General features: G+C 39.3%; 1 protein-coding gene across 6 annotated transcripts in view; it reads right to left on the bottom strand.

Moving 5' to 3' along the window:
• Window positions 1-25,842, bottom strand: part of SAMD12 (sterile alpha motif domain containing 12) — a 478,056-nt gene that overhangs the window by 221,963 nt on the left and 230,251 nt on the right. For 5 of the 6 annotated variants that reach the window (XM_050802115.1, XM_050802111.1, XM_050802110.1 and 2 more), the window contains exon 4: window positions 17,102-17,242. In XM_050802115.1, coding sequence (XP_050658072.1) covers window positions 17,102-17,242 — 141 coding nt within the window. Of the gene's footprint in view, window positions 1-7,546; window positions 13,395-17,101; window positions 17,243-25,842 lie in introns of those variants that run through there. The other variant, XM_050802114.1, reaches the window with a different exon arrangement.

The following is a 25,842-nucleotide window of genomic DNA, read 5'->3' as shown; positions in this document are numbered from 1 at the left end:
TCCACCCGCCTTCTGACCAACTCCTAACCCTCTAACTATATTAGGCTTCTTCATGCTCCTTGAACACACCAAACTTCCTCTTCAACCTTCGCCTCTGCGGTGGTTAACTTTATGTCTCAACTTGACTGAGATAAGGGATGCCCAGATAGCTGGTGGAATATTATTTCTAAGTGTACCTGCAAGGGTATTTCCAGAAGAGATTAGCATTTAAATCAGCATACTAAATAAAGAAGAGCTGCCCTCACCCATGTAGGTGGAATTGTCCTGTCTGTTGAGAACATGAACAAAACAAAAAAGTGGAGAAGGACAACTTGTTTCTTCCTCTCCTTGAGCTGGGGCATCCATCTCCTTTTGCCCTTGGACACCGTAGCTACTGGTTCTTGGGCCTACAGACTCTGGAACTTACACCAGCAGCTCCCTCTATTCCCAGGCCTTCGGAATTGACTAAATTATACCACCAGCTTTCCCGGTTCTTCCGCTTATAGATGGCAGATCGTGGGACTTCTCAGCCTCCAAAATCATGCGAGCCAATTCCCATAATAAATCTCCTCTTATATGTCTATATATACCCTATTGGTTGTTTCTCTCTGAAGAACCGTAATACAGCCTCAGAACAGTCTGTTCCTTGCAACTGGGACATTTTCTTTCTATAGTCACCAAGCACCACCTAATCTGCCTAACTCTTCCTCCTCTTTTAGATCTCAGCTTCCTGAAGGAGATTTTCCTGATCCCTCAGAGCCAGAGAAGTCCCTCTGCTTACTTGCTCTCCAAAGCACAATTAATGACCCCATTCATATCATCCACCATGTTACTATGATTCCCTGTGGATGAGTGTCTTCTCCACTAAAATATAAAATCCATGTATAAACTAACCATATCTATTTTGCTTATTATATTTTGCCAAAAGCTAGTAAAGGCCTGATACAAAGCAGGCTCTCAGTAAATACAGTTTTATAGTAAATATACTATCACAACATGCTGTACCTCTCTAGAGCTCTTATCACTTTGGTAATTTTATATTTGTTTGATGACTAAAGAGGAAATAAACACATCTTGCTAACTGTATAGCTGGCAAATTTCAGAGGTCACTTTTCCTTGTAACCTTTTCTGACACATTTCTTCTAGATTGGATACCCTTCCTACATGACACTGCAAACATCCACACTTCTGTCACACTGCAGACATTTCTGTGCTATAACATTTTACATATAGGTCTCCTTCACATGACTTCAAGGGCAAGAACTTAATATTCATCCCTGTATCACTAACATATAGCATATAAACAGTACTTGACACTTGTTAGCTTCTCAATGTTTTTTGAATTACTAAACAAATGATTGTGTAATTGCTACTGTAAAAAGATAAACAAAATGAGGGCTGGGCGTGGTGGCTCACGCCTGTAATCTCAGCACTTTGGGAGGCCAAGGTGGGTGGATCACCTGAGGTTGGGAGTTCAAGACTAGCCTGACCAACATGGTGAAACCCCATCTCTACTAAAAATACAAAATTAGCCAGGCGTGGTGACGCAGGCCTGTAATCCCAGCTACTCAGAAGGCTGAGGCAGGAGAATTGCTTGAACTCAAGAGGTGAAGGTTGCCGTGAATCAAGATCGCTCCATTGCACTCCAGCCTGGGCAACAAGAGTTAAACTCCATCTCATAAATAAATAAATAACAAAATGAAAAAGGGGATACTAAGAATGGAAGTATTATTTCAGAGAAGGATAAGGAAAGAAGGCTTTATTCTTGTCTGGGGCTCAAGGCTGGACCAATGACTGTACAACTTTAGAGTCCGTTCACAGTGTAGTCTATGCACATGGTACCTTCTAGAATTGGCATGTAGAAATTCTGATGCAATGGGAGGCTTGAACATCTACACTGCACAGGGGTTTATGCCAGATACTGAGAATTGGTGGTCCCCCGCAAAAAGGCCAGAGAAATTAGTTAATATGCAATACAAGTCCTAAAGCACACAGATGGCATATTTTTTCTGTTTCTTCTTAGAAAATCCAGAACATCTCAGTGCATCTCTGAAAGTGGCTGTGATTTCCTCTTATCCAGTCCACGTGGCAATGTTCTAATTCAACTGCCTCTCTAAAGAGCCCATAGGACATTTGAACACCACACATATTGGATTGTAGGGTCTAGACTTATCCTCAAGAATAAAACAAATATCAATTGTTGAATGCCCATAACTCATCTTTCTTCAGAGCAATATTAGTAATTTAAGACCCTTCAAATCCACAGTCAAGCCACAAGGTCAAGGCGATATAACAATGCAACCTTATGACCATCTTAAATTGTCCAAACAAGAGATATCACATATATTGTTTCATCTAGTACATTTAAATGCAAAGTGGTCAATGCATTTGAGGTTGGTGAGTTCTGCAGGGGCAGACATGAAACATTTTTGAAGTCTCTGAAATTCCCTAAAAGTTACTCATCACAATGCAAAGAATGACTTAAAACATTGAGCTGTGAAGCAGCAATGACAAGCATCATTCCTGACAGAAAAAGTCCAAATTAGACGAATAATGTGTAGACATGTCTCCCATATGCTGGTTAGAGGAACCATTGGGGTGCTACAATAGGCAGATATTTTTCTATCATGACAATGTAACAGACAAGAATCATGAGTCCATGTCAAGCCTTAAACAAAACTCCTTCTTGGATTAAATGATCATAATGGATTTCCAGAATAAAAATGAAACAGGGATAGATGCTAACCAGGATATACATCTCATAATTCTAACCACTACTGATAAACTGACATATGATTTTAATAATCCCCTCAAAAAATCTGTGTTTCGGCCTTTAAATATAAAGCTCATTCTAAGGAGAATTTCTCTGATGACTTAAAGACTTGATAAAATTAGAAATATTCCTGGCCACAACATTTCTGCAAGAGTGGGAAGATTTTGAAATGTGTCAGGGGAAATCTTAAGGAGGTAGCAGTTTGAGAAAATGTGGACTTGGAGGAAATTGAGAAGGGACACGTGGTTGGTAGATGATAATCAAATAAGGCTGAATGAAGAAATAGTAATAAAAGACCCTAGTTACAGAAGAGTAATCTCTTCAGATTCCTATTAAGTTACTCATCCAAAATCCTTATCTACCATGAGTTGCTGAGCTCATGGTCATAGGAGAAGGTTCACTTAGCAATCACTTGAGAGTGTCACTCAGGAGAACATTTAAGGACCGAAAATATTAGATGAAACAACTCAAAGCAGGTGAGTGGCTTATAAACATAAGACCCCTTGCCATTGTCTTTACTTGTCGGGTCAATAGAAAAAGATCACAAGGGAATGAAGAAGTTCTTAAAAAAAGAGATTCTAGGTAATGTTGCTCGTGGAGAAAGATGATTCAAAATGGCTTTGTAGCTACGTTTATTTTCTTATGAATCCATAAAAAATTGATACTGCATTCACTGCTTTGAGAAGATTAAGTGGAAAATGAAATAGATGAAGAAAATGAGAGAAAAGGGCAACAATTAAATTTATATTAGAAAAAACATACAGAGGATCCACCTCCTGCTAGCACTATGCAAAGCAAAATTAGAACACAATTGAGGTTTGCTCATAGTCTACAAGGAAGACAAAACACCACCATGCCTTTATACAGGCTTCCCTTTCTGACAGTCTTTGTGCACCTGTTAACATTTTTATCCCTTAAAAGCTAGCTCATTTGTTGTAGCACTGGCAAGTCTTCCTTATCCCACCTATTCCCACGCAAGGCTGAGTTCCAGCTCTGTGCCGTCATTATACTATCAGTGTCTCTATAATGGCATACATCGCTCTGTTCTTATTGCTAGAATGGACACTCCCATTTTATCCCCAGTACCTCACATAAAGCGTGGAGCACACTGGATGGAAGAACAATGGATACTATGTGATGAATACAACATTATTAGTCTGAATAAAGAGAAGAGGGACCAAAAACAAACAGACACATAGACAAATGGAACAGAATAGAGAACTCAGAGATAAGAGTGCACACCTACAACAATCTGATCTTTGACAAACCTGACAAAAACAAGCAGTGGGGAAAGGAGTCCCTATTTAATAAATGGTGCTGGGAAAACTGGCTAGCCATATGCAGAAAATTGAAACTGGACCCCTTCCTTACACTTTATACAAAAATTAACTCAGGATGGATTAAAAACTTAAATGTAGGCTGGGCACAGTGGCTCACTCCTATAATCCCAGCACTTTGGGAGGCTGAGGCGGGAGGAGTGTCTGAGGTCAGGAGTTCAAGACCAGCCTGGCCAACTTGGTGAAACCCCATCTCTACTAAAAATACAAAAATTAGCCGGGTGCGGTGGCTCAAGCCTGTAATCCCAGCACTTTGGGAGGCCGAGACGGGCGGATCACGAGGTCAGGAGATCGAGAGACGATCCCGGCTAACACGGTGAAACCCCGTCTCTACTAAAAAATACAAAAAAAATAGCCGGGCGAGGTGGCGGGCACCTGTAGTCCCAGCTACTCGGGAGGCTGAGGCAGGAGAATGGCGTAAACCCGGGAGGCGGAGCTTGCAGTGAGCTGAGATCCGGCCACTGCACTCCAGCCTGGGTGACAGAGCAAGACTCCGTCTCAAAAAAAAAACAAAAACAAAAAAAAAACAAAAATTAGCTGGGCATGGTGGTGGGCACCTATAATCCTAGCTACTCAGGCAGTTGAAACAGGAGAAGTGCTTGAGCCAGGGAGGCAGAGGTTGCAGTGAGCCGAGATCATGCCATTGTACTCCAGCCTGGGCAATAAGAGTAAACCTCTGTCTAAAAACAAAACAAAACAAAACAAACAAACAAATAAACTGAAATGTAAAACCCCAAACTATAAAAACCCTAGAAGAAAATCTGAGCAATACCATTGAGGACATAGGCACGGGCAAAAATTTCATGACAAACATGTCAAAAGCAATTGTAACAAAAGTAAAAACTGACAAATGGAATCTAATTAAAGAGCTTCTGTACAGCAAAATAAACTATCATCAGAGTGAACAGAAAATCTACAGAATGGGTGAAAATTTTTGCAACCCATCCATCTGATCAAGGTCTAATATCCAGAGTCTACAAGGAACTTAAACAAATTTACAAGAAGAAAACAAACAACCCCATTAAAAATTGGGCAAAAGACATGAACAGACACTTCTCAAAAGAAGACATTTATGTGGCCAAAAATCTTGAAAAAAAAGCTCAACATCACTGATCATTAGAGAAATGCAAATAAAAATCACAGTGAGATACCATCTCATGCCAGTCATAATAGGGATTATTACAAAGTCAAGAAACAACAGATGCTGGTGAGGTTGTGGAGAGATAGGAATGCTTTTACACTGTTGGTGGGAATGCAAATTAGTTGAACCATTGTAGAAGACAATGTGGTGATTCCTCAAAAGACCTAGGAGTGGAAATATCATTTGACTCAACAATCCCATTACCTGGTATATACCCAAAGGAATATAAATCATTCTGTTTTAAAGACACATGTATGCATATAATCACTGCCACACTACTCACAATATTAAAGAAATGGAGTCAACCCAAATGTCAATCAATGATAGACTGGATAAAGAAAATGTGGTACATATATACCATGGAATACTATGCAGTCATAAAAAGGAATGAGATCATGTCCTTTGCAGGGGCATGGATGGAGCTGGAAGCCATTATCCTCAGCAAACTAATGCAGAAACAGAAAACCAAATACTTCATGTTCTAACTCGTAAGTGGGAGTTGAACAGTGAGAACACATGGACACAGGGAGAGGAACAACACACACTGGGGGCCTGTTGGGGTGGAGGGTTGGGGGAGGGAGAGTATCAGGAAAAATAGCTAATGCATGCCAGGGTTAATACCTAAGTGATGGGTTGATAGGTGCAGCAAACCACCATTGCACACGGTTACCTATGTAACAAACCTGCACATCCTGCACATGTACTCTGGAACTTAAATAAAATTTTTAAAAAAGAAAAAAGAAATGCAAAAGGATGGGAGAATGATTGGTTCTGCCAGAAAGATGAGGTAAGCCTTTTCAGAAGAGTTAATATCTCATCAAGGCTATGTCTTTTCATGAGTTTTATTATACGATGTTCACAACAATCCTGTGAAATAGATCCTATTTCCATTTTTATAATGAAGATATCTTAATTTCTGACAAGCAACTTGCCCAAAGTTAATACATCCATGAAATGTCTAGAATGGCTAGGCGATGCTCAGGAGTTTGATTTTCATTCTGTAGGTAATTGGGAACCATTAAATGTTTTAAGGATGGAAATAATGTTGTCAGAAGTATATTTAACTCTGGCAATAGAAGTGGGAAGTTAACTGAAGTAGAATTGAGGGAGCAGGACAGAGACTTCAGATCAAATGATAACTAGAAGGTTATTCAAATGGCCTGGGAAAGAGCTGAAGAGGAATGAATTAACACAGTGGTTTAGGGTAGAGATAAGGCTGGGAAAGATAGGAAACTCACTTCACAAGCAGAACTCTGAGGATTTGGTCATGGACTCCATGTGAGTGATGAGGAAAATGGAGTAATCACAGGTGGCTCTGAGCCTTCTATGACAGGTGACAGCGTGAGTCATGGAGGTATTAACCTTGAGAACCAACACAGGAGGAAGAACAGACTGGGGAGATGGTAGAAAAGATAATGGGTTAGATTTGGATATTTTAAATTTGAGATGTCAGAGGAATATGCCCGGGTACACATCTTTTAGAGAGAGAAAAATAAGAATCTGCAGTTTCAGAGAGGTGTAAAATGTAAATCTGAGAGTCACTATGATGTAGGGGATGCTGAAGTGGCAGAGGGTGAGATTGTCCAGGCAGCATGCAAAATGCCAACAACTAAAAGGACCTACCCCCAGGAGGAATCAACATCTGGGAAGTGTCAGAAGAGGGCAGTTTGCCAACAGCCTGAGAGAGGCCATTAGAAAGAGAACCAAGAGAATCAATATCATGTACATGGAACATGTAAGCACCAAGGCAAGGAAAAGCTCTTGCTATCCAATGATAAAGGAGAAGAACTGTGTTGAAGAGAACTGGCATGTGAACATCAGATTTGTAACACCAAAGCCTCAACTAAATAAAAGACATGAAAGAGTCTGGAAATTCAAATAGCATAGTTTGAGACATACTAGACAATTAGAACATCAGACATTCTTCACATACGCATAAAAAGGAATCTGACTGGCTCATGGTTTCTTTCTCAGGAGCAAGAAGATTCTTTTCCTCAGAAGAGAGACAAAAGGAAGCGTTTCTCAGTGTCACTTGTAGAAAGACATATCCTATTGCCTGGTCAATAGATACTGAGAAAATTTGTTTTGAATAAATGAGTTAATGGTAAACATGTTTGACTTCAACTTACCTTGAGACAGTTTACAAAAGACTCTCAGGAAATTGGGGCCCTTAACGATACTGGTGGCTCCAGGAAGCACTAGGTAGAACTTCTACAAAGACGCAGTGTTTTGTTTGTTTGTTTGTTTGTTTTCCAGAAAACCTCCCATTGTTTTTATATGCATTAAAGCCAGTCTCTAATTCTGTTTTTCTTCTCGTTCCACCATCTTAAGAATACTGATCTGACAGTTTCTTATGAGGTCGAACATACATTTAAGATACCAATCAGCAATTTCACTTCTAGATACTTACTTTTATAGTGAAATAAAAATCAGTGTTTATAATAAAAACCTGTGTGTGAGTGCTTACGGCAGCTTTGTGTCAAACAAAACAAAACTGCAAACAACTCAAATGTCCCACAGCTGAGGAATGGATACACAAACTGTGGTTATATTAGGTTGGTGCAAAAGTAATTGTGGTTTTTGCCATTATTTTTAATGGTAAAAACCGCAATTACTTTTGCACCAATCTAATACATTTAGTGGAATACTCAGCAATGAAAGTGAATGGAACGATGACACATCACAGCTTTGATAAGTCTAAATGCGTCTCCACAAGTGAAAGAAGTCAGACCCTATGACTCCATTTATATAGCATTCTGGAGAAGGCAAAACTGTAGGGATAGGAAACATCATAGGTTGCCAGGGGTTGGTAGTAATAAAAGGAGCTGACAACGAAAGAGCACATGGGAGAGTTTTTTCTGGAGTAAGAGAAATTTTCTATCTTGATTGTTGTGGTAGTTATTCAACTGCGTGCATTTGCCAATACTTGCATAACTGTGCACTAAAATTGGTGAATTTTACTGTATGCAGTACAGTATATACCTTGATGAAAACAATGAGATAAAAAGAATACTGGCATGGGAATTAAGAGAACTGCAACCTAGTTTCAGTTATGCCACTAACAAGCTGTGTAACTATGAACAAACCTCGAATCCTCTTTGGGGTTTGGTGCCCAAATCTGCAAAATGAGACTGGACAATTTATCAACAAGTCTATTGCTCCATTCTACAAAGACTTCCTTCTTTAAGCAAGGTGGTGGACCAGATGGCCTATTTCAGTTCAGATGGCCTACTTGAGTTGCTGAAGTATCATTGCGGAGGTGACTAGACTAAAATAGCTAGTCCGTACATACAGTTCTAAAAAGTCTTCTTGGATTAGAAAGTAGTGTTTCTAATTTTTGTTGTTCCAAAAGACGGAGCTTTGGGAAAGTCCATCTGGTTATGCAATTCCCGAGTAAAATTTGACACACATATTTGGACAATGTGAAAAAAGTTCTTCAGGAAACACTAATGTTTAATGAGCTGTAACTGGCCCTGGTAAACAAACATACACTTCTTTTTTCATCTTATAGGCACTAATTATATGAGGACGGTAGCATCTACTACCCACATCTGCCTTACTCGCAGTTGAGACACTGCTTTCTATTGCCTGAATTTACCCAACCCTTAGTTGCTGATATATTTTTATACTTTCTACGTATTTGCAGCCAAGAAAGTCACTAAAAGGGACACCCCAAAAATAGCTCCACACTACAGCATGAGAAAATAAAAGAATAAAAATAATAATCTTGATGATTTTAAGAGCTTTGCATTTTTTTTACTTTGTAAAGCAGGGGTCCACAAACAATGGGCTAGCATTTGTTTGTTTGTTTGTTTTTACTGTGGTAAAAACTACATAGTATTAAATTTACTATCTTAACCATTTTTAAGTATACAGTTCAGTCATGTTAAGTATATCTAAGTTGTTGTGCAACAGATCTCTATAAGGTTTCATCTTGTAAAACTGAAATTTGTACATGAAACACAAATTCCTCCTCCCCCAAGCCCTTGTAGCCACTTCTCTACTTTGTTTCTATGATTTTGACTACTTTAGATACTCCATATGAGTAGAATCATGCATTATTTGTCCTTTTGTGACTCGCTTATTTTGTTTAGCATGATATCTTTGAGGTTTATCATGCAGCAGGTGGTAGGATTTCCTTCTTTTTAAAGGCTGAATAATATTGCATTGTGTATATATACCATGTTTTCTTTATCCATTCATCTGTTGTTAGACATTTGGGTCACTTTTATCTCTTGCCTATTGTGAATAATGCTGCACTGAACATGGGTGTACAATTATTTCTAGATCCTGCTTTGAATTCTTTTGGATATGTACCCAGAAATGAGATGGCTGTATCATATGGTAACTCTATTTTTAGTTTTTTGAGGAACCTCAATACTGTTTTCCATAATGGCTATACAATTTTATATTCCCACTAACAGTATACAAGGGATCTGATTTCTCTACATTCTTGCCAACACTAGTTATTTTCTGTGGGTAGTGTCCATTCTAATGGGTGTGAGATGATATGTGGCTTTGATTTGCATTTCTCTAATGATTAGTGATGTTGAGCATCATTTCATACGCCTATTGGCCATTTGTATACCTTTTTTGGAGAACTATCTATTTGAATCCTTTGCTTATTTTATTATTTGGTTTGTTTTTTTTTTCCCTTGTGTTGAGTTGTAGATGTTTCTTATCTATTCTGGATATTAACCCCTTTTCAGATAGGTGATTTATATATATGTTCTATTCTGTGTTTTATATATATATTTATATATATGTTCTATTCTATTATATATATAATATATTATATACATATTCTATTCTGTGTTGTCTTTTCACTCTGTTGTTTCATTTGATGTGTATCAGTAATTCTTTTTGTAAATAAAATTGTATTGGAACACTGCTATGCCTAATTCATTTAAGTATTGTCTATGGTTGGGTTTTGCCTAGTGGGGGTAGTTGCAACAGATACCATATGGCTGGCAAAAACTAAAATACTTACTAACTGGTCCTTTACAGAAAATGCTTGCCAACCTCTGTCATAGAATATGCAATGAACTCTATTATATGGTTTCTACATAAAATCTCATTTAACCACCACCTGGAGATGGAAATTATTAGCCCATTTGACATAATAAAGGCAATAAAGCAGAGTGGGTAAAAGTTTGCGGTGGAGTCAGACAGACCTGTGCTATGCTTTTTACTAGTTGTCTGACTATGAGTATGTTACTTAACCTCTTCATCCTCTCTTATACCCATATTAAAATTGGGGCTAACAAACAGGACTGACCATGGTAGCATAAATGTCAGAAGCTGATGTGACAATTAGTGCATGCTTTGTATACAGTAAACATTTATCACTCGTTAGCTATATGAGAGTCACATAGCTGATACTGAACATTCAGCATTCAATATTCCTGGAAGGGTTTTCCTACCAGAAACATTGTCCACTATTAAAAAGCTAAGGATACCCCTTGTGTCCTTGATTGTGGATTAATTTGAAGGATCCCAAAATATAATTTGCACCACTGCCATATATTACATAAGGCACCTTCCCCCATTTCTCATGAACCAAACAGAAGGAAAGCATAATTATGTTTTCAGTTCTATACCATGTTTCCCAAGAGACAACTAGAAGTACTCTGACATAGCTGAGTTTCCAGCAGGTACATGCAAGCAAAAAAAAAAAAAAAAACCAAAAACAAAACAACCAACCAGATTGACATCCTGGCCACTCCATGGACAGAACACAGAACACTAAAAGGCTACACAGAGGAGAGAATCACCTTAAAGGCACCAAAGGGATGACAAGAAAGCAGGTCCAAGCATTGACTTGCAAATATCACATAGTAAGCAGGCCATTGAGAATAAGAGCAGGGGGAATCAGAGGTCAGGATTTCAATTTAAGGATGGCTCTGGATTTAGATGATGATCTGTTTCAGGAATTTTTGTCATGATTCAGTGCTAGTGCTTATATACTGATATATCAACTATGCATGCAACATACAAAAATTTTCAAATGCCTTACAGTTTTTGTCAGCAGCCAGAACGAGGAAAGCAAGAAAAAAGGGGGCAAAGAATTCCTCTTTTCCATGTTCAAATAACCCACGGTGGCTAGGTAGAGCTCTTTCGGTGCATTTGTGACCATTTTGGCCACTGTCATGGAGCTCCTGGCCAACTGTGTAAAAACAATTAGTGTGGAATCGAAGGCTTAAGACACGTTTTAAAACAGCAATTGAAAGACAGAAAAGTAGGCTTAATTATCTGTCATTTTATTGCCTCTAGAAATACTACGGCATGAGCGTTCAGATGATCATATGTAATTTCAAGTTCTGATTACAAACCGATGCAATTAATTTGATGTGTTTGTGTGTGTGTACGTTTAATTTCTACATCCCAAAGAGTGTTGTTTCCTTGAGAGAAAATCTTGGCGTGCATTCATTTGTTCATTTTGGGATTGATTTCCAACTCTGTGGCAGGTTGCTTTGAATGTCTTCAGTATGGGAATTACTGCATCCTTTAAGGATGTAGTTCTTCCTTGGAAATGGTAACCAAACATTTAACTCCAGATCTTGTATTTAAGGTGGACAATCAAGCACTGAAACACTGTGGATAAAAAATAAAGTTTGGAAAAAACAAATTCCCCATTTAAAAAACAAGTCAAGAATCGGAATAGATATTTTTCTAAAGCATATACACAAATAAGCAGTAAGTACACGCAAAAGTGTGCAGTATCATTAGTCATCAGGGGAATGAAAATCAAAACAATAATGAGATACCACTTTACACATACTGGAATGGCTATAATAAAGATAGGCAATAACCAGTGTTGGCAAGGATGTGTTGAAATTGATTTCTCATACACCGCGGGTGGGAATGTAAAACGGTGAAGTCACCTTGGCTTTCATACACATGGAGTTGTTACCATACGACCCAGAAGCTTAACTCCTCCATATCTATCCCTGGGAAATGAAAACATGGGTCCATGCAAAAACTTGCACAAAAATGTTCAAAGCCCCATTATTAATAACCAAAAATCAGAAACAATCCATCAACCGATGGATCAATAAAATGTGGTATAGTAATACAATGGGATATTATTCAGCAATAAAAAGAAAATAAATACTGACACATGCTTACTACATGGGTGCATCTTAAAATCATTATCCTAACTGAAATTAGCCAATTACAGAAGACCACATATTGTATGACTCCATTTATAGAAAATGCCCCGAATAGGCAGATGGACAGAAAGTAGATTATAGGCACACATCACATAATGTTTCAGTCAATGACAAACCACATATACGACGGTGGTCCTATAAGATGATTATACCAAAGTTTTATTGTACATTTTGTATGTTTAGGTAAGTCTAGATACACAAATACTGTTGTGTTACAATTGCCTACAGTAGTTAGTACAGTAACATGCTGCGGCCTAAGAGCAACAGGCTATACCAATTAGCCTAGGTGTGTGGCAGGCTATACCATCTCGGTTTGTCTAAATACACTCCATCATGTTCCCATAATGATGGAATCACATAACAATGTATTTCTCAGCACATATCCCTGTTGTTAAGCAATTAGGATTCCAGGAGCTGGTGTTGGCGGCATTGGGAAGAAATGGGGAATGACTGTTAATGGGTACAGAATTTCTTTTTGGGTTAATGAAAATGTTTTAACAATTATTGTGATGGTTGCACCACTCTCTTTACATACTATACATCACTGAATTTTAAGCTTTAAGTGGGTAAGTTGTATGTCATATGAATTATATCTCTATAAAGATGTTATAAAAATAAGGATTATTATAAATATATGAGGTTGATTAAATTGCATGGCTTCTATCACTGATAACCAACAATATTCTGTATTTACTATCATACTGTATCAAGTGATTTATGTATCTTAGCTCCCTTAATTCTTACAACATCCCTATTTGGTGAGCACAGCAAAATGTGTTAGGTACAGGATTCAAAATTTGGGCCTGATGCCAAAATTCACCCTTTTTCTTTCTTGTTTCTTTTAAAAAACTGTATTCCTTTAAATAGTTAATGTACTCATACATTTCATAAAACAAAGTGACATAAAAGGCACACACCCTCTCTCCATCCACCATCTTCCCTGTCCCACAGGTGCAGCTTGTATTAGCTTCTTGTACATCATTCAGCATTTCCTTAAAACAAAGCACATATGGATATACATTTTTATTTCCCCCTCTTTGGCAAATGTAGTATACTATACGCATTGTTCAAATATGGTACACATTGTTCTGCACCTTGCTTTTTTCACATCTCATAGTATCCCAGAGATCCTGCCATATTAGTATTCTTCATTCTCGTATTTATAGCTAAGAATACACCAGTGCCTGGATGTACCAAAATTTAATTTGCTATTCCCCTAAAGATGGACAGTTAAGTTGTTTCCAAGAAACTATATTTTGAAATTGCCTCCAAAGGCAAGAAGAAAACTCCTAAGAAATGCAATCATTTTTAAAATAAATTCCTTTCCTCAAAAATGGACTACTTTGAAAGTGTTAACTCTTCTTAAAATGTGTTGGTTAGTAAATATTTGTTAAATATCAATGCAATGGTCTAAATGTTATGCCTCCTCAAAATTTATGTATTGAAATCCTAACCCCCAAGGTGATGGTATTGGACGGCGGGCCCTTGCGTGGTGATCAGGTCATGGGGGTACAGCCCTCATGTATGGGATTGGTGCTCTTGTAAAAGCGGCCCCACAGAGATCCCTCCCCACATGACGTTACAATGATTAGAAGGCCAACTGTGAGGAAGTGGGCCCTCATCAGACACTGAATCTGCTGATGCCCTGATCTTGGACTTCTCAGCCTTCAGAATTGTGAGAGAGAAATTTTTGTTGTTTATAAGCTACCTAGGTAATGGTATTTTGTTACCGCAGCCTGAACACGTTAGATAATCATCAGCAACAAAAAATTAAATGCATTACACCAGAGTGACAGCCCCACATGAGCCATGGAAGGATACTCCATCTCTATGGATAAGAACTGTGATTCACCCTCTTGAAGAGGGAAGCCCAAGGATTTCCAAAAACATTCCAAAGTCTTTGTTTGTACTTATTCACCATATTATTTCTGCTGAACAATATTTACAGAGATGACGAATCAAATATTCATTACTGAATTATCTATTACCTCTATGGTGAATTTCTATATGATATATATTTTAAACTTATCAGTTCACCTGAGTGGAATGAAATTCTAATATTTTTATTATAGCAAACCTAGACCCAAAATATTTTACACTTATCCGACTGTCTTTAGAACTTCTATTATCAGTCATAAGACATAAAAACAACTTGTCAATTTTGTTTCCTGTTTTTTTTTTTTCTTAAAGAAACTAATGCTTCAATAAGGCTATGTATTTTCTGAAGGATGCCTGACATAACATGAATTTGAATATTAACATGTGAAGAACTGGCTCATGCCTGAAATCCCAGCACTTTGGGAGGCCGAGGTGGGCGGATCACTTGAGTCCAGAAGTTTGAGACCAACCCGGCCAACATGGCAAAACCTCATCTGTACTGAAAATACAAAAAATTAGCCTGGTGTGGTGGTGCATGCCTGTAATCCCAGTTACTTGGGAGGCTGAGTTATGAGAATCACTTCAACCTGGGAGGCAGAGGTTAAAGTGAGTCAAGATTGTGCCACTGCACTCCAGCCTGGGCAACAGAGTGAGACTCTGTCTCGAAAAAACCAAAACCAAAAAGAAAACATGTGAAGAACAAGCAATAAGAAAGGTAATGTCAGCACAGACAAAATTTCCAAGAGGTAGAGAACAATGCGGTCTTCCAAAGGGAACTGAATGGAAGAATTTAAAATGTACAGCTTTTCAAAGCTAAAGAAAGTGACAACAACTGAATTGAAAGGGCCGAACTGGGCATTAACTTCCCAGAACACATATGTATATTTAGTTTAATAAATCTGAGTACTATCTTAGGAAAAATCTTATATATTATGCATCTAGGGCAATGAGAGCTGTAGAAAATGATTCTCCAAAGCAAACACACTACAAGCTGACACTAGAAGAGGAAAAGAGTCAAAGGTACACACAAAACATCACATGTGAGTTTAGGTCTCATTCTATAGATCATCACCAGAGGGAGAAAAAAAAATGAGCTGTGAAAACCATAGACACTAAACAGAAGCTGGGCAGCTATGCTTGTGGTTGAAGCTTAAAAAAATGCATGTTTGTATTTTCTGATTGTAATTGTAATATGAATTTGCAGAAGATTTGGAAAATATAGAAAAAATAAGAATTTAAATCACCCACTTATCCCACAATCCAGAGAGATCCCTTATTAAAATGGTTGGCATATTTACTTGCAGTCTTTTTTTTCTGTAGATATAAGAATATATGGTTTTTACAAAATTGGGCTTATATTATGCATTCGATTTTACACATGACCTTTTCCCCCACCTTGTATGACTTCAGTAATTTCCCATGTTGTCGTGTATTCTTTAAAGATGTAATTTTCATAACTGGGCATTATACTGAATCTTATGAATTTAAGCAGAATTACATGATTATTTTCATATTGCTGGACCTCTACGTCTCTTGTAAATTTTCCGTTTTCCAAATAGCACTGTGATAAACTTTCTTATCATAATCTTCATATTTCTATCTACTTCTTAAAAGAAACTTAAAAGCATATCAGTACTTCACATTCAAATTTAAATCACTTAGTATACCAGTAAATTCACCATTGGAAGTCTCTGGGGACAAAATGCAAATAATGCATATGAAACAAACAATACTATTTTATGCTCACTTGAAGTCTATATTTATCCTTCTAGAATAGTCATCTTTCAGGGAGCACATTATTTCCTCTAGGCAAATGGACTATTACTAGGTTAATCTAAATGCAATAACATGAAACTTGGCTGACCCAGATTTCTCCAATATCAGTACGCATGCAATTACAATATTCTGCAGAATGACAAATACTCAAGGCTCTCAAAAACACATATTTTATCATCCTTTCATTTAAAACGGTGTACAATCGACACTAAAATAAAACAAATAAAGTTTATAGCCAATGAAGGTTGATAGTATCCAAATCTTATGTAGACATATAAGTTACATATAGTGTAACTTACGGCTTTCTTAGAATTCTAGTTTTATTTTGTTACTTCCACAGTTATTGAGATCTTAAGTGCTCTCATCATATTGAAGTTATTTATAATTCCTGTTAAGAATTATATACGCTTAACAGTCTGGTCCTAGATTCACTATAGTCTATTTTAAAAATTATTCTTTCAAGAAGCTAAATGGGGTTCTTACAATCTCTAAAGTGTGTGTGTATAATACATTCACATATAGTTATACATATCTAAAATGTTTTTCTCCCAGTAACTAGTGAAAAGCAAAATAAAAATACAACAAAAACTCCACTTATATCACTGGTCATCATAACTATAGAATCACTCGAATTCTAAAGCACCCTCACAACTGGTGCAGGTGAAGATAGCTAGAGCTGGACTGTACAGTTGTGCAGGCTGCATACTATACAACTCTAGTGAGTGCAATTGTACCCCGATTGATGTGACTGGTATTCTTTGGGGTTGTGCAGTATACAATCCATACAACTGTATGTGACGACCTTGAAGTTAGCTCAGGTAATTCTGTTTGCTCATCCATTACTTATCTGTGCATCCTTTTCTCTAGAGAGCTATGAAAAATGTTTTCAAAGGGAAGTAATCTTTAAATCTGTGTACTATTTTCTAGGAAGGAAATTCTGCGAAGAAATAGAACAAATTCTCCCCGGCTTCCATCTGTCCTAATAGTAAGGTTTTCTTTCTTCCCATCTCCCCTTCCATCAACCCATCAGGAAGCAACAGGGTACCTTGTGTGAGTAACTGTAGATTTCTGACTTCTTCTCGCACCTTCAGCTGGAGCACCTGTTGTAAGATGTGCTGCCGGAGGTTCTCCTGGGCAATCCCCATTCGCTCAAGCTTTTTGTCAGTAAGTCTCAGCAGGGCTCGCCCTGCAAGGTTTTAAGAAATAAAAGGAAAAGCAAATGAACTACTTGCTGAAGAAAGATGTCCATTTTGGTCTTGACTAACCCTGCCATCACAGAAGTTTCTACCTAAACACAGACTTTTAGAATAAAAGTCCTCCATTATTATTGCTGACACAAATGGATTATCTGGGTGAAAAAATACATACATATTTAAAAGAGAACCCTAACTTTTAATTGAACATTGGGAAACCCCACTGACTCACACATTCAGTTAGAATGTGTGACTCATACACTCAGTTAGATAAAATAGGAAAACCTTAACCTGGATATTTGGGTCACAAATTGCAGGTTTCCATAGAAACAATGCTCTTCATCGGGGGATGGATTCTCAGGCTGGCCCACAGGAGCCCAAGTCACTGACAACTCACTTACAACCCAGCTGAAGAACTGGATGCTCTAACAGTGGTACATATATTAACTCTAGTAATGTGTAACACAGGGTATAATAACATTTCTGTGAAACATGCATTTAGAGTCCAGTTTTAATCTGCAGGCAATTGACACTCCTGCTGTACCCCTGATGGGCTGGAGGTTCCATCTCTAGCTGGTGGGAGCTATGCCTTAATCCCAATTACTGGCCTAACGCAAGGGTTCCAGCAGGGCTGAGAGGGAGAAGAGCAGGGTAAAAGAGTATCCAAAGAGTTGAAAAACAAGGCACCTCAAGGTGTGAATGCCTACAATGTGCAGACACCCTGGGCTAGGGTCAGCTGGCATGGCCTCTCTTCAATCTTTCTTTCCCTGTATACTTCTCTTCCTACTGTGATTTCCATCAAATTCTCCTCCACTCTGTGCTTGCCCTAAAATAAGTATATTTCCATTTTGAGGGTTTACTGCAAGAAATAAAGAGTGATCATTGCTAAATGCCCATAGCACCACCTCTACTCTTCTCCAACATTCCTACTCATTACATCTGCAGATCTTTTCTCATTTCTACAGATGAAGAAGAGATAGAGTCAACTACATGTGATGAATGATGTCTTCAGGTATATTATCATATACATCTCACGAGGAGACAGGTGAATGGAGAAAACCAGTTAGCAGCAGTTTGTGTTGTTTATGCTTCTAGTTTCCTTCCTTTTAACCTTTGCTAAGTGCATCAGTCAGGATAAGTTAGTTTATATGCTGTTGTAAAAACAATTCCAACATATCAGTGGCTACAACAAACTTTACTTCCAGTTTATTCTGCATGCCAAACTACAAGTCTACCCATCTTGAACACTGCTGATCAATGTAACAAGAGGGAGGAGAGAAGGTTCTAGAAAATCTTCATGCTATCAATGAAATGCTCAGCTTAGAGTCATTTATATATCATTGGCCAGAACTAGTTGCATGAACATTTCCACCCACAAAAGGGCCACTAGTTGTACTCCCAACATGTGCCCAAAAGTGAGATGCTTAATAAGCAGCACTAGTGAGAATTATGCTAATATAGATGTGGCCCTGGACAAAAGGCTAGACAGAAAGTGAGTTCTTCGACGTGTGCATGTTTGCAGTGGTTGGGGGTGGAGGTCTGAAGCTTCAGTGGAACCTGCATTTGTGAGAGGAATCCTACATAACTACAGCTCAGGCTTGGCAACACCAGGCAGATGGTGGTGGTCATGAGAAAAGGAAGGAAAGGACAAAATTGGACTCCAGTAATTTCCATTGCATTCTGTGGCTGGTGGATTAATGGGCCCCTAAAGATGTCCTTGTTCTTATCTCTGGAACCTGTTAATTTCTTACCTTACATGACAAAAGGGACTTTGCAAATGTGATTAAGGTAAGGAGGATCTTGAGATGGGAGAGTACCTTCATTATCCAGGTGAGTCCAATCTAATCACAAGGGTCCTTAGAAGTGAAAGAGGGAGATGGGAGAGCCAGAGAAAGATGTGACAATGGAAGCAGAGGTCAAAGTGAAGTGGCCAAGAGCCAAGGAATTCAGGCAGCCTCTAAAAGCTGGAAAAGGCAAGGAAATGAGTTATCTCCCACACCCTCTGGAAAACAGCTCCACTAACATGCTGAGTTTAGCCTTATGAGACCCATTTTTGGACTTCTGATCCCTGTAAGTGTAAGACAATAAATTTGTGTTGTTTTAAGCCATGGGAGTTTGTGATAATCTGTTATAGCAGCAGTTGGCCTTGTGACTGGAATTTACATGTTTTTAAGAAGTCAAACAGATGGCTTTAGATTTCCTTTCCTTTCCCCATTTCTGGTTGCTGGCACACACAAAGGTAAAAAGCAGAGGAGTGCTAAGGAGAGGTGAGCCTGAGTGCCGGGCTTCCAGGACAGCCCTGCAGTCCAATGCTTTGCTCACTGTCAGACCTTAGTCCAGAAGTTTCACTCAGAAAACAAAGAATAGGGCTTAAATATCATTTATATGGATAATTGGCCTCCAAATAACAGACATCTACATCTTTATACATGTCATAAACTTACAAATACTGCATAAAACACTCCCTGAAGCTCTGATGATCTTAATCCTTCCCAACATAAAAATGTAGATCACCCTCCCTCATTTCTGTTCCCAATTATTTGGGCTGTGGTTTCGCAAGCTGTGGCATTTCCTAGCAAGAGCTGCCGAGGCACTGATAAGACACGCGGCTGCTTTTGTCTTAAGCTGGCTGGGCCATCGTTAGAACACAGTGTTAAGGCATCAGAGGCAGGGTTTTATTCCAGCGCATACAGCTCAACTTTCCTTTGTTTGATGCCTTCCTGTAAACCTGTAGTCCCAGCCTTTTCATAAATGCATCTGATTGGTCAAAGTAAAGATACATAGCCCTACTAGAATGTTATTTCTACTTTGGTGGGTTAATTGCATTGGGTTTAAATATACGAGTCAGAAAATTCTGTCAGTTATAGAAGTCTGTTCATTTTCTGACTGTGTGATACAAACAATCATGCTTATGAACATTTCACATATTAAATGTCCAACTGTTCAAATTATTTAATCCAAATCCTGAGAATTATTTCTACTCTGTTGGAAGAGAAATTGAGAAGTTAAAGAATATCTAAAACATGAGCGCTCGTCCTAATTTTCCCCACTCTACATTCAGTCGTGCTTTATCATCCTTGGTAGGATAATGAAAGGGTTAGTTTTCAAGAAAGATTAAGGATAAAATTTCTTTTAAAATTTCCTGATAGAATCACTTCTAGAGAAGAGCATGATCTGTACACCAAAAATCTTATTAACAAAATCTGATTCATGGTCTTCTTTGGATGGTTTCTATGGATTGATGGTTCTGGAAAATTTCTGTAATAATTAAATTATTTCTAGGAGTAAATATCCCATCAATCTCCTAGTCCACCACCTCCTGATGAATACAAAATAAACAAATGTCCAAATAAGTGAGGTACTATTTTGATGAGGTATCAAGAAAGTGGTAAGTAAGCAATCATCAAATTATTTTATCATTTATGTTAATTTTTGTTGTTCATCATAAAATTCAATTGTTAGTTCAACAAACACTTATTGAGCACTCACTATGCCTCTGTTACTTTGTGACTCCCCCTGGATACAGCGATGAACACAGCAGACAGAGTCACTTTTGAAGCCTTCAGGCTGACAAGGAAGGTAACTCATGGCAAACGTCTATGAGTGTGTGATGAATGCTAAGAAATGCTAGGACTGAAGGAGGAAGCAAGAGTTAGACAAAACCTACTGATAGAGCAAATATATATATATATTTTTTTTTTTTTTTTTTTTTTTTGAGACTGAGTCTGGCTCTGTCGCCCAGGCTGGAGTGCAGTGGCCGGATCTCAGCTCACTGCAAGCTCCGCCTCCCGGGTTCCCGCCATTCTCCTGCCTCAGCCTCCGGAGTAGCTGGGACCACAGGCGCCCGCCACCTCGCCCGGCTAGTTTTTTGTATTTTTTAGTAGAGACGGGGTTTCACCGTGTTAGCCAGGATGGTCTCGATCTCCTGACCTTGTGATCCGCCCGTCTCAGCCTCCCAAAGTGCTGGGATTACAGGCTTGAGCCACCGCGCCCGGCATATATTTTTTAAAGTTGCCACATGAATGAAGAGGGGGGCTGCCATTGTAGACAGACAACACAGGAGTACCGTCCCAACTTGAACATTCCCTGCCTCTGCTCACAGGGGTTTCTTGGTCACCTTGCTCTGCAGTCCTCTGACAATACAGAGAAGGGCCAAGGAGTGAAAAATCAACTCAATCTCAAACAAGAAGCACCAACTGAATTGCCTGATACAATCAAACTTGTTATAACAGTAATTAGGTGACTTGGGCTGGTGGGCCCTTTACCAACTCACAGACCCTTGGGGTTAGAAGAAGCTTAAAGTTTTTCACTTGCTCTTACTCCCCGCTTTTTACTCTTTTCCTTTAACAAGTATTTATTGATCACCATTACGTGCCTGCCACTATTCGGGGTGCTGTGGATATGGAGATGAGTAGTGTCTTCTGCCTGCATGGAGCTCACCATTTAGCGTAGGAGGAAGGTGACATACAAATAAACCGACTAGATTTAGATCTAGAGATAGATGTATGATCCCAGATAGTCATAAGTGCTCTGAAGAGAAAGCAGAATGAAGGGGCAGACAGGGACCCCTATTAAAAATATGGGGCTATTGTAGTTGGGGTGGTTAGGATAGGAAAGGCCTCTCTGAAGGGATGAGGCTGGAACCAGAAAGGAGAATGAGAGAATAGAAGTGTCAACGCAAGTAGAGGAATGACAGGGAGACTAGTGTCACTAGGGCAGAGCAGGTGAGATAAGAGAATGGTCAGAAATGAGGTCTCAGAGAAGACAGGGTCAGATCAAACAGGGCCTCGGAAGCCCTGGAGAGGACTCTGGATTTTATTCTTCTGAATATGAAAAGTTCTGAGCAAGGGTAACTTGGGCATGATATCAGGTATTAAAAAGAATCCCTCTGGTCACTATGTGGAGAATGGATTCGGGGCAGAGGCATGTGTAGGAGCAAGGAGGAGTCTGTGGACTACCAAAATGATGTAAACAGGAGGTAACAATGTCTTTGTACTGGGGTGGTGGGGAAGAAGTAATAAGAAATAGTAAATTCTGGATATATTTTTAACAGCTTTACAATGCCCAGAAGTGGGGTCTGAGGGAAAGACAGACATCAGAGATGACTCACATTTTCAACCTGAGCCACCAATGCCTGGGGGCACCATTTCCGAGCAAGAAATTGAGTCACTGCTCAAGAGAGGATGCATTGGAAGGAGGAAATCCTGGCAGTATTACTGCTATTTTTTTCTTTAGAGAGCACTTGGGATAAGGAGAAGAATAAACACGACAGTATTAAACAAAGAAAAACAATTAAAATATTCTTCTTTTCTTGAATGCTCTTATTCCTTCAATACTCTCCTCGAACCCCAAAGCTCTGAGTTGACTGGGGGTAACGTAAGCATAGGCATATCCTGGCGGAACTTAACAGAGGGACCTCTTACAACCCAGCTCTGTATTGTTTAACCTTATTAGGTGCCCTCAGAGCTAAAAACATTCCCCAGAACTCCTTGTAGAGGCTTGGGCCAGGGAATATTCAGTGAGGATGTTCCCGCAGCAGGAACATGGTACTCTGCTAGCAATCTTGGAAAATTAGAGTTTTGCTGCAATTGGAAGCTTGAGCATACATAGAAAAACATGACTGTGTGTGTTCCACTAGAATGCCAGCAACACAAGAGCAAGTGTGACAGTTATTTTTGTAAGCCAGCTTGACTTGGTTATGAAGTACCCAGGTACTTAGTCAAACATTATTCTGGGTGTTTGGGGATCGGATTAACATTTCAGTTGGTGAAGTGGATAATGCAGACTGCCCTCCATAATGTGGGTGGGCCTCATCTAAGCAGTTGAAGGCCTGAGTAGAACAAAATGCTGACCCTTCCTAGACAAAGAGAGAATTCTCCTGCCTGATGGTCTTTGCACTGGGACATTGGTTCTTAATTTTATAGCAGCCTGCCAGCCTTTGGACTCAAACTAGGATGTTAGCTCTTCCTGGTTCTACAGCAGCTTCTGGCCTTTCAACTCCAACTGGGACACTGGTTCTGCAGATTCTGGATTTGCCAGCCTCCATAATTAAATAGGCCAATTTCTTAAATAAATCTCCTGCTGTAGATACATGTATATGTATATATGTGTATACATATGCTCATACTGTGTATATACCCTCTTGGTTTTCTCTGGAGAACCCTATCATTCTGAGGGGGGTCTCTCCTGTCAGGTGCCCTGCTACCCCCGGGATTCCCTAGTGCTGCCTGTGTGCTGGCATACAGTAGTGCTCATAAGTATTTATTGAGTACATATCCTTAGTGCTATTAAATTAACATAAAGGTTATCTTCTTTACCACTTGATGCTCTCAAGACTATTAAATTACTTATATCAGAAAAGATGTAAAAGACTTGATTAGAAGCTGTCTGGTAAAACAACAAGAAACTGAACAAATAGAGGGAAGATGCTCCATTTTGTTGTGGTGACCACAGAAACACATACATGCCAATTGAAAGCAATAGAGAACAGGAGACTAAATGAGGCCTAAAGAAAGACGAGAGCCTTTTTCTATTTTTGAACACACACCAACTGAGACTACAAACCCTTGCTGAGCAGATGAGCAGCAAGGAAAGGTGAGGGATAATTGAGTCACAGCGCAGTGTATTCATTTCCTATGGTTGCCATAACAAACTATCACAAACACAGGCACTTTAAACAATAGAAATCTAGTCCTCAGAGTTCTGGAAGTCAGTTCAGCATCTGTTCCATTGGGCTAACATCAATGTGTCGGAAGGGCCCACACTCCTGTAGGGCACAATACATTCTCTGATACGCCTGTTTCTGCCAGCTGCCAGCACCCCTTTGCACGTGGCCACAAATCTCTGCCTCCATTCTATCACCTTCTCCTCTTGTGTGTGTAGAATCTCACTCTGCCTTTGTCTTACAAGGGCACTTGGGATTGGATTTGGGGCCCATCTGAATAACCGGGGATAATCTTCCCTTGTGAAGATCCTCAACTTAATACATCTGCAAAGACCCTTTGTCCTTGTAACATTTTCAGGTTTCAGGGATTAGGACCTGATGCTGTTGGGTGGATATTATTCAGCCTATCATAGCTGAAAGGGACATTTGAGTTTCTGACTACCGCACAGGATTCATTGTGCTCCACATGGAGAAGTGAGGCACAGAGAAAGTGTCCTTCCTGCCTAAGAAGATGAGGTAGAGACTTAGGTCTAGATCATGTCTCTGACTTTCAAGGCCAGCCTGGTCGCTGGTCTCTATTCCAGGTGCCCTTCATCTTCTGCTCAGAAAATTGCAACAGACAGCCTGGCACAACTTTTCAAGATAAATGACTGCATGTCATAAGACATGATTGGAGATGACAGGGGAAGGTGGAGGTGAGCCAAGAGTGGCTTCAGACCCTGTTCTATTGGGAAATCTCAGTGCCACTGCATGTGGTTGGGGGGGTGCCACTTTTCCCAGAATAGGATGAATTATAAGGCCTCTTTTCTGCCAGAAATAGATCACTGGACAGTTCCCCAAATAAATAGCCCTTCGTGCACTGGGTTAGCTCCCAAACTGCTCTCAGGTAAAGGCCTGGGTCATGCACTATGCAAATGCCTCTGGCTCCACCCCAGTCCTGGCTGGGCCAGAGTAACAGGCACGGGGCATACAAGCAGGGTCCCATAGACCAAATTTGTGTTTCTCCAATCATGCCATTACTCCAAAATTGGAATTTTGGGAACAAAGAAACAGAGAGGCAAAATCACGAAAGCATGGGATCACAGCTAAAAGGTGTAGATAAATGCCTAGGAAAGCACAATCTGAGTCTTAATTTACTCAACTCTACAATGGGGATGAAAACTACACTATCTCATAGAACGACCATGAGAGTCAAGTGAAATAATACATACACAGGACTTTTGCAACTTGGAACCACAATAACACAATTTGGATACTACTGTTCCTTGACTGGCCACCACCTCTTCTTACTCTTCCTCCTCCTCCTCCTCATAACTGTAATAATAATACCAAATGCCTATGGTGCAGTTACTCTGTTAAATACTATCCTAGTAGCTTTACATAGATTATCTCATTTTCAACAGTTTTCTAAAGGTACTATTATTATCTATTATTATTATCTATTATCTATTATTAAGAGCTATAAAACAGCTAAAGGCCTTATACCTACTAACCTGCAGTTCTGGGATACAAATATAGGCAGAAACCATGCTCTCAACCACCTCCCTAAACTGCCACCCAGAGATTCTTTACACAAACCTACGTGCTCCTCAAGGCCACTTCTTGCATAGGGAACAGAACTCATGAGCAAATGAGAGGCTGAGGGTCAGGAAAACGTCTTCATCTCTGAGGGCTTAAATGCAAGCTGTGGGAACATGGTCATGGCATCACTATGCACAAAGGCGTAATGGTTCACTTGGTGGAGGATGACAGGGAAATGATGGGTCTCTGAAAGCAGCCATCAAACAGATTCATAGACTGTTTGTATGCGTACCATGGACTGAACCTGCTCTACTCCTGGAAACTAGTAGACAAGGATAAACAAGATAATTTCCCTGCCAGAGGGACAAACATAGGTTCTTTGCAATCCCATAAGAGGGGCATTTAACT

The sequence above is a fragment of the Macaca thibetana genome, chromosome 8, assembly GCF_024542745.1.
Source record: "Macaca thibetana thibetana isolate TM-01 chromosome 8, ASM2454274v1, whole genome shotgun sequence".
In the NCBI taxonomy this organism is placed as follows: Eukaryota; Metazoa; Chordata; class Mammalia; order Primates; family Cercopithecidae; genus Macaca; species Macaca thibetana.
The sequence above is the reverse complement of the archived record's forward strand: the minus strand, read 5'-3'. Positions and strand labels throughout refer to the sequence as shown.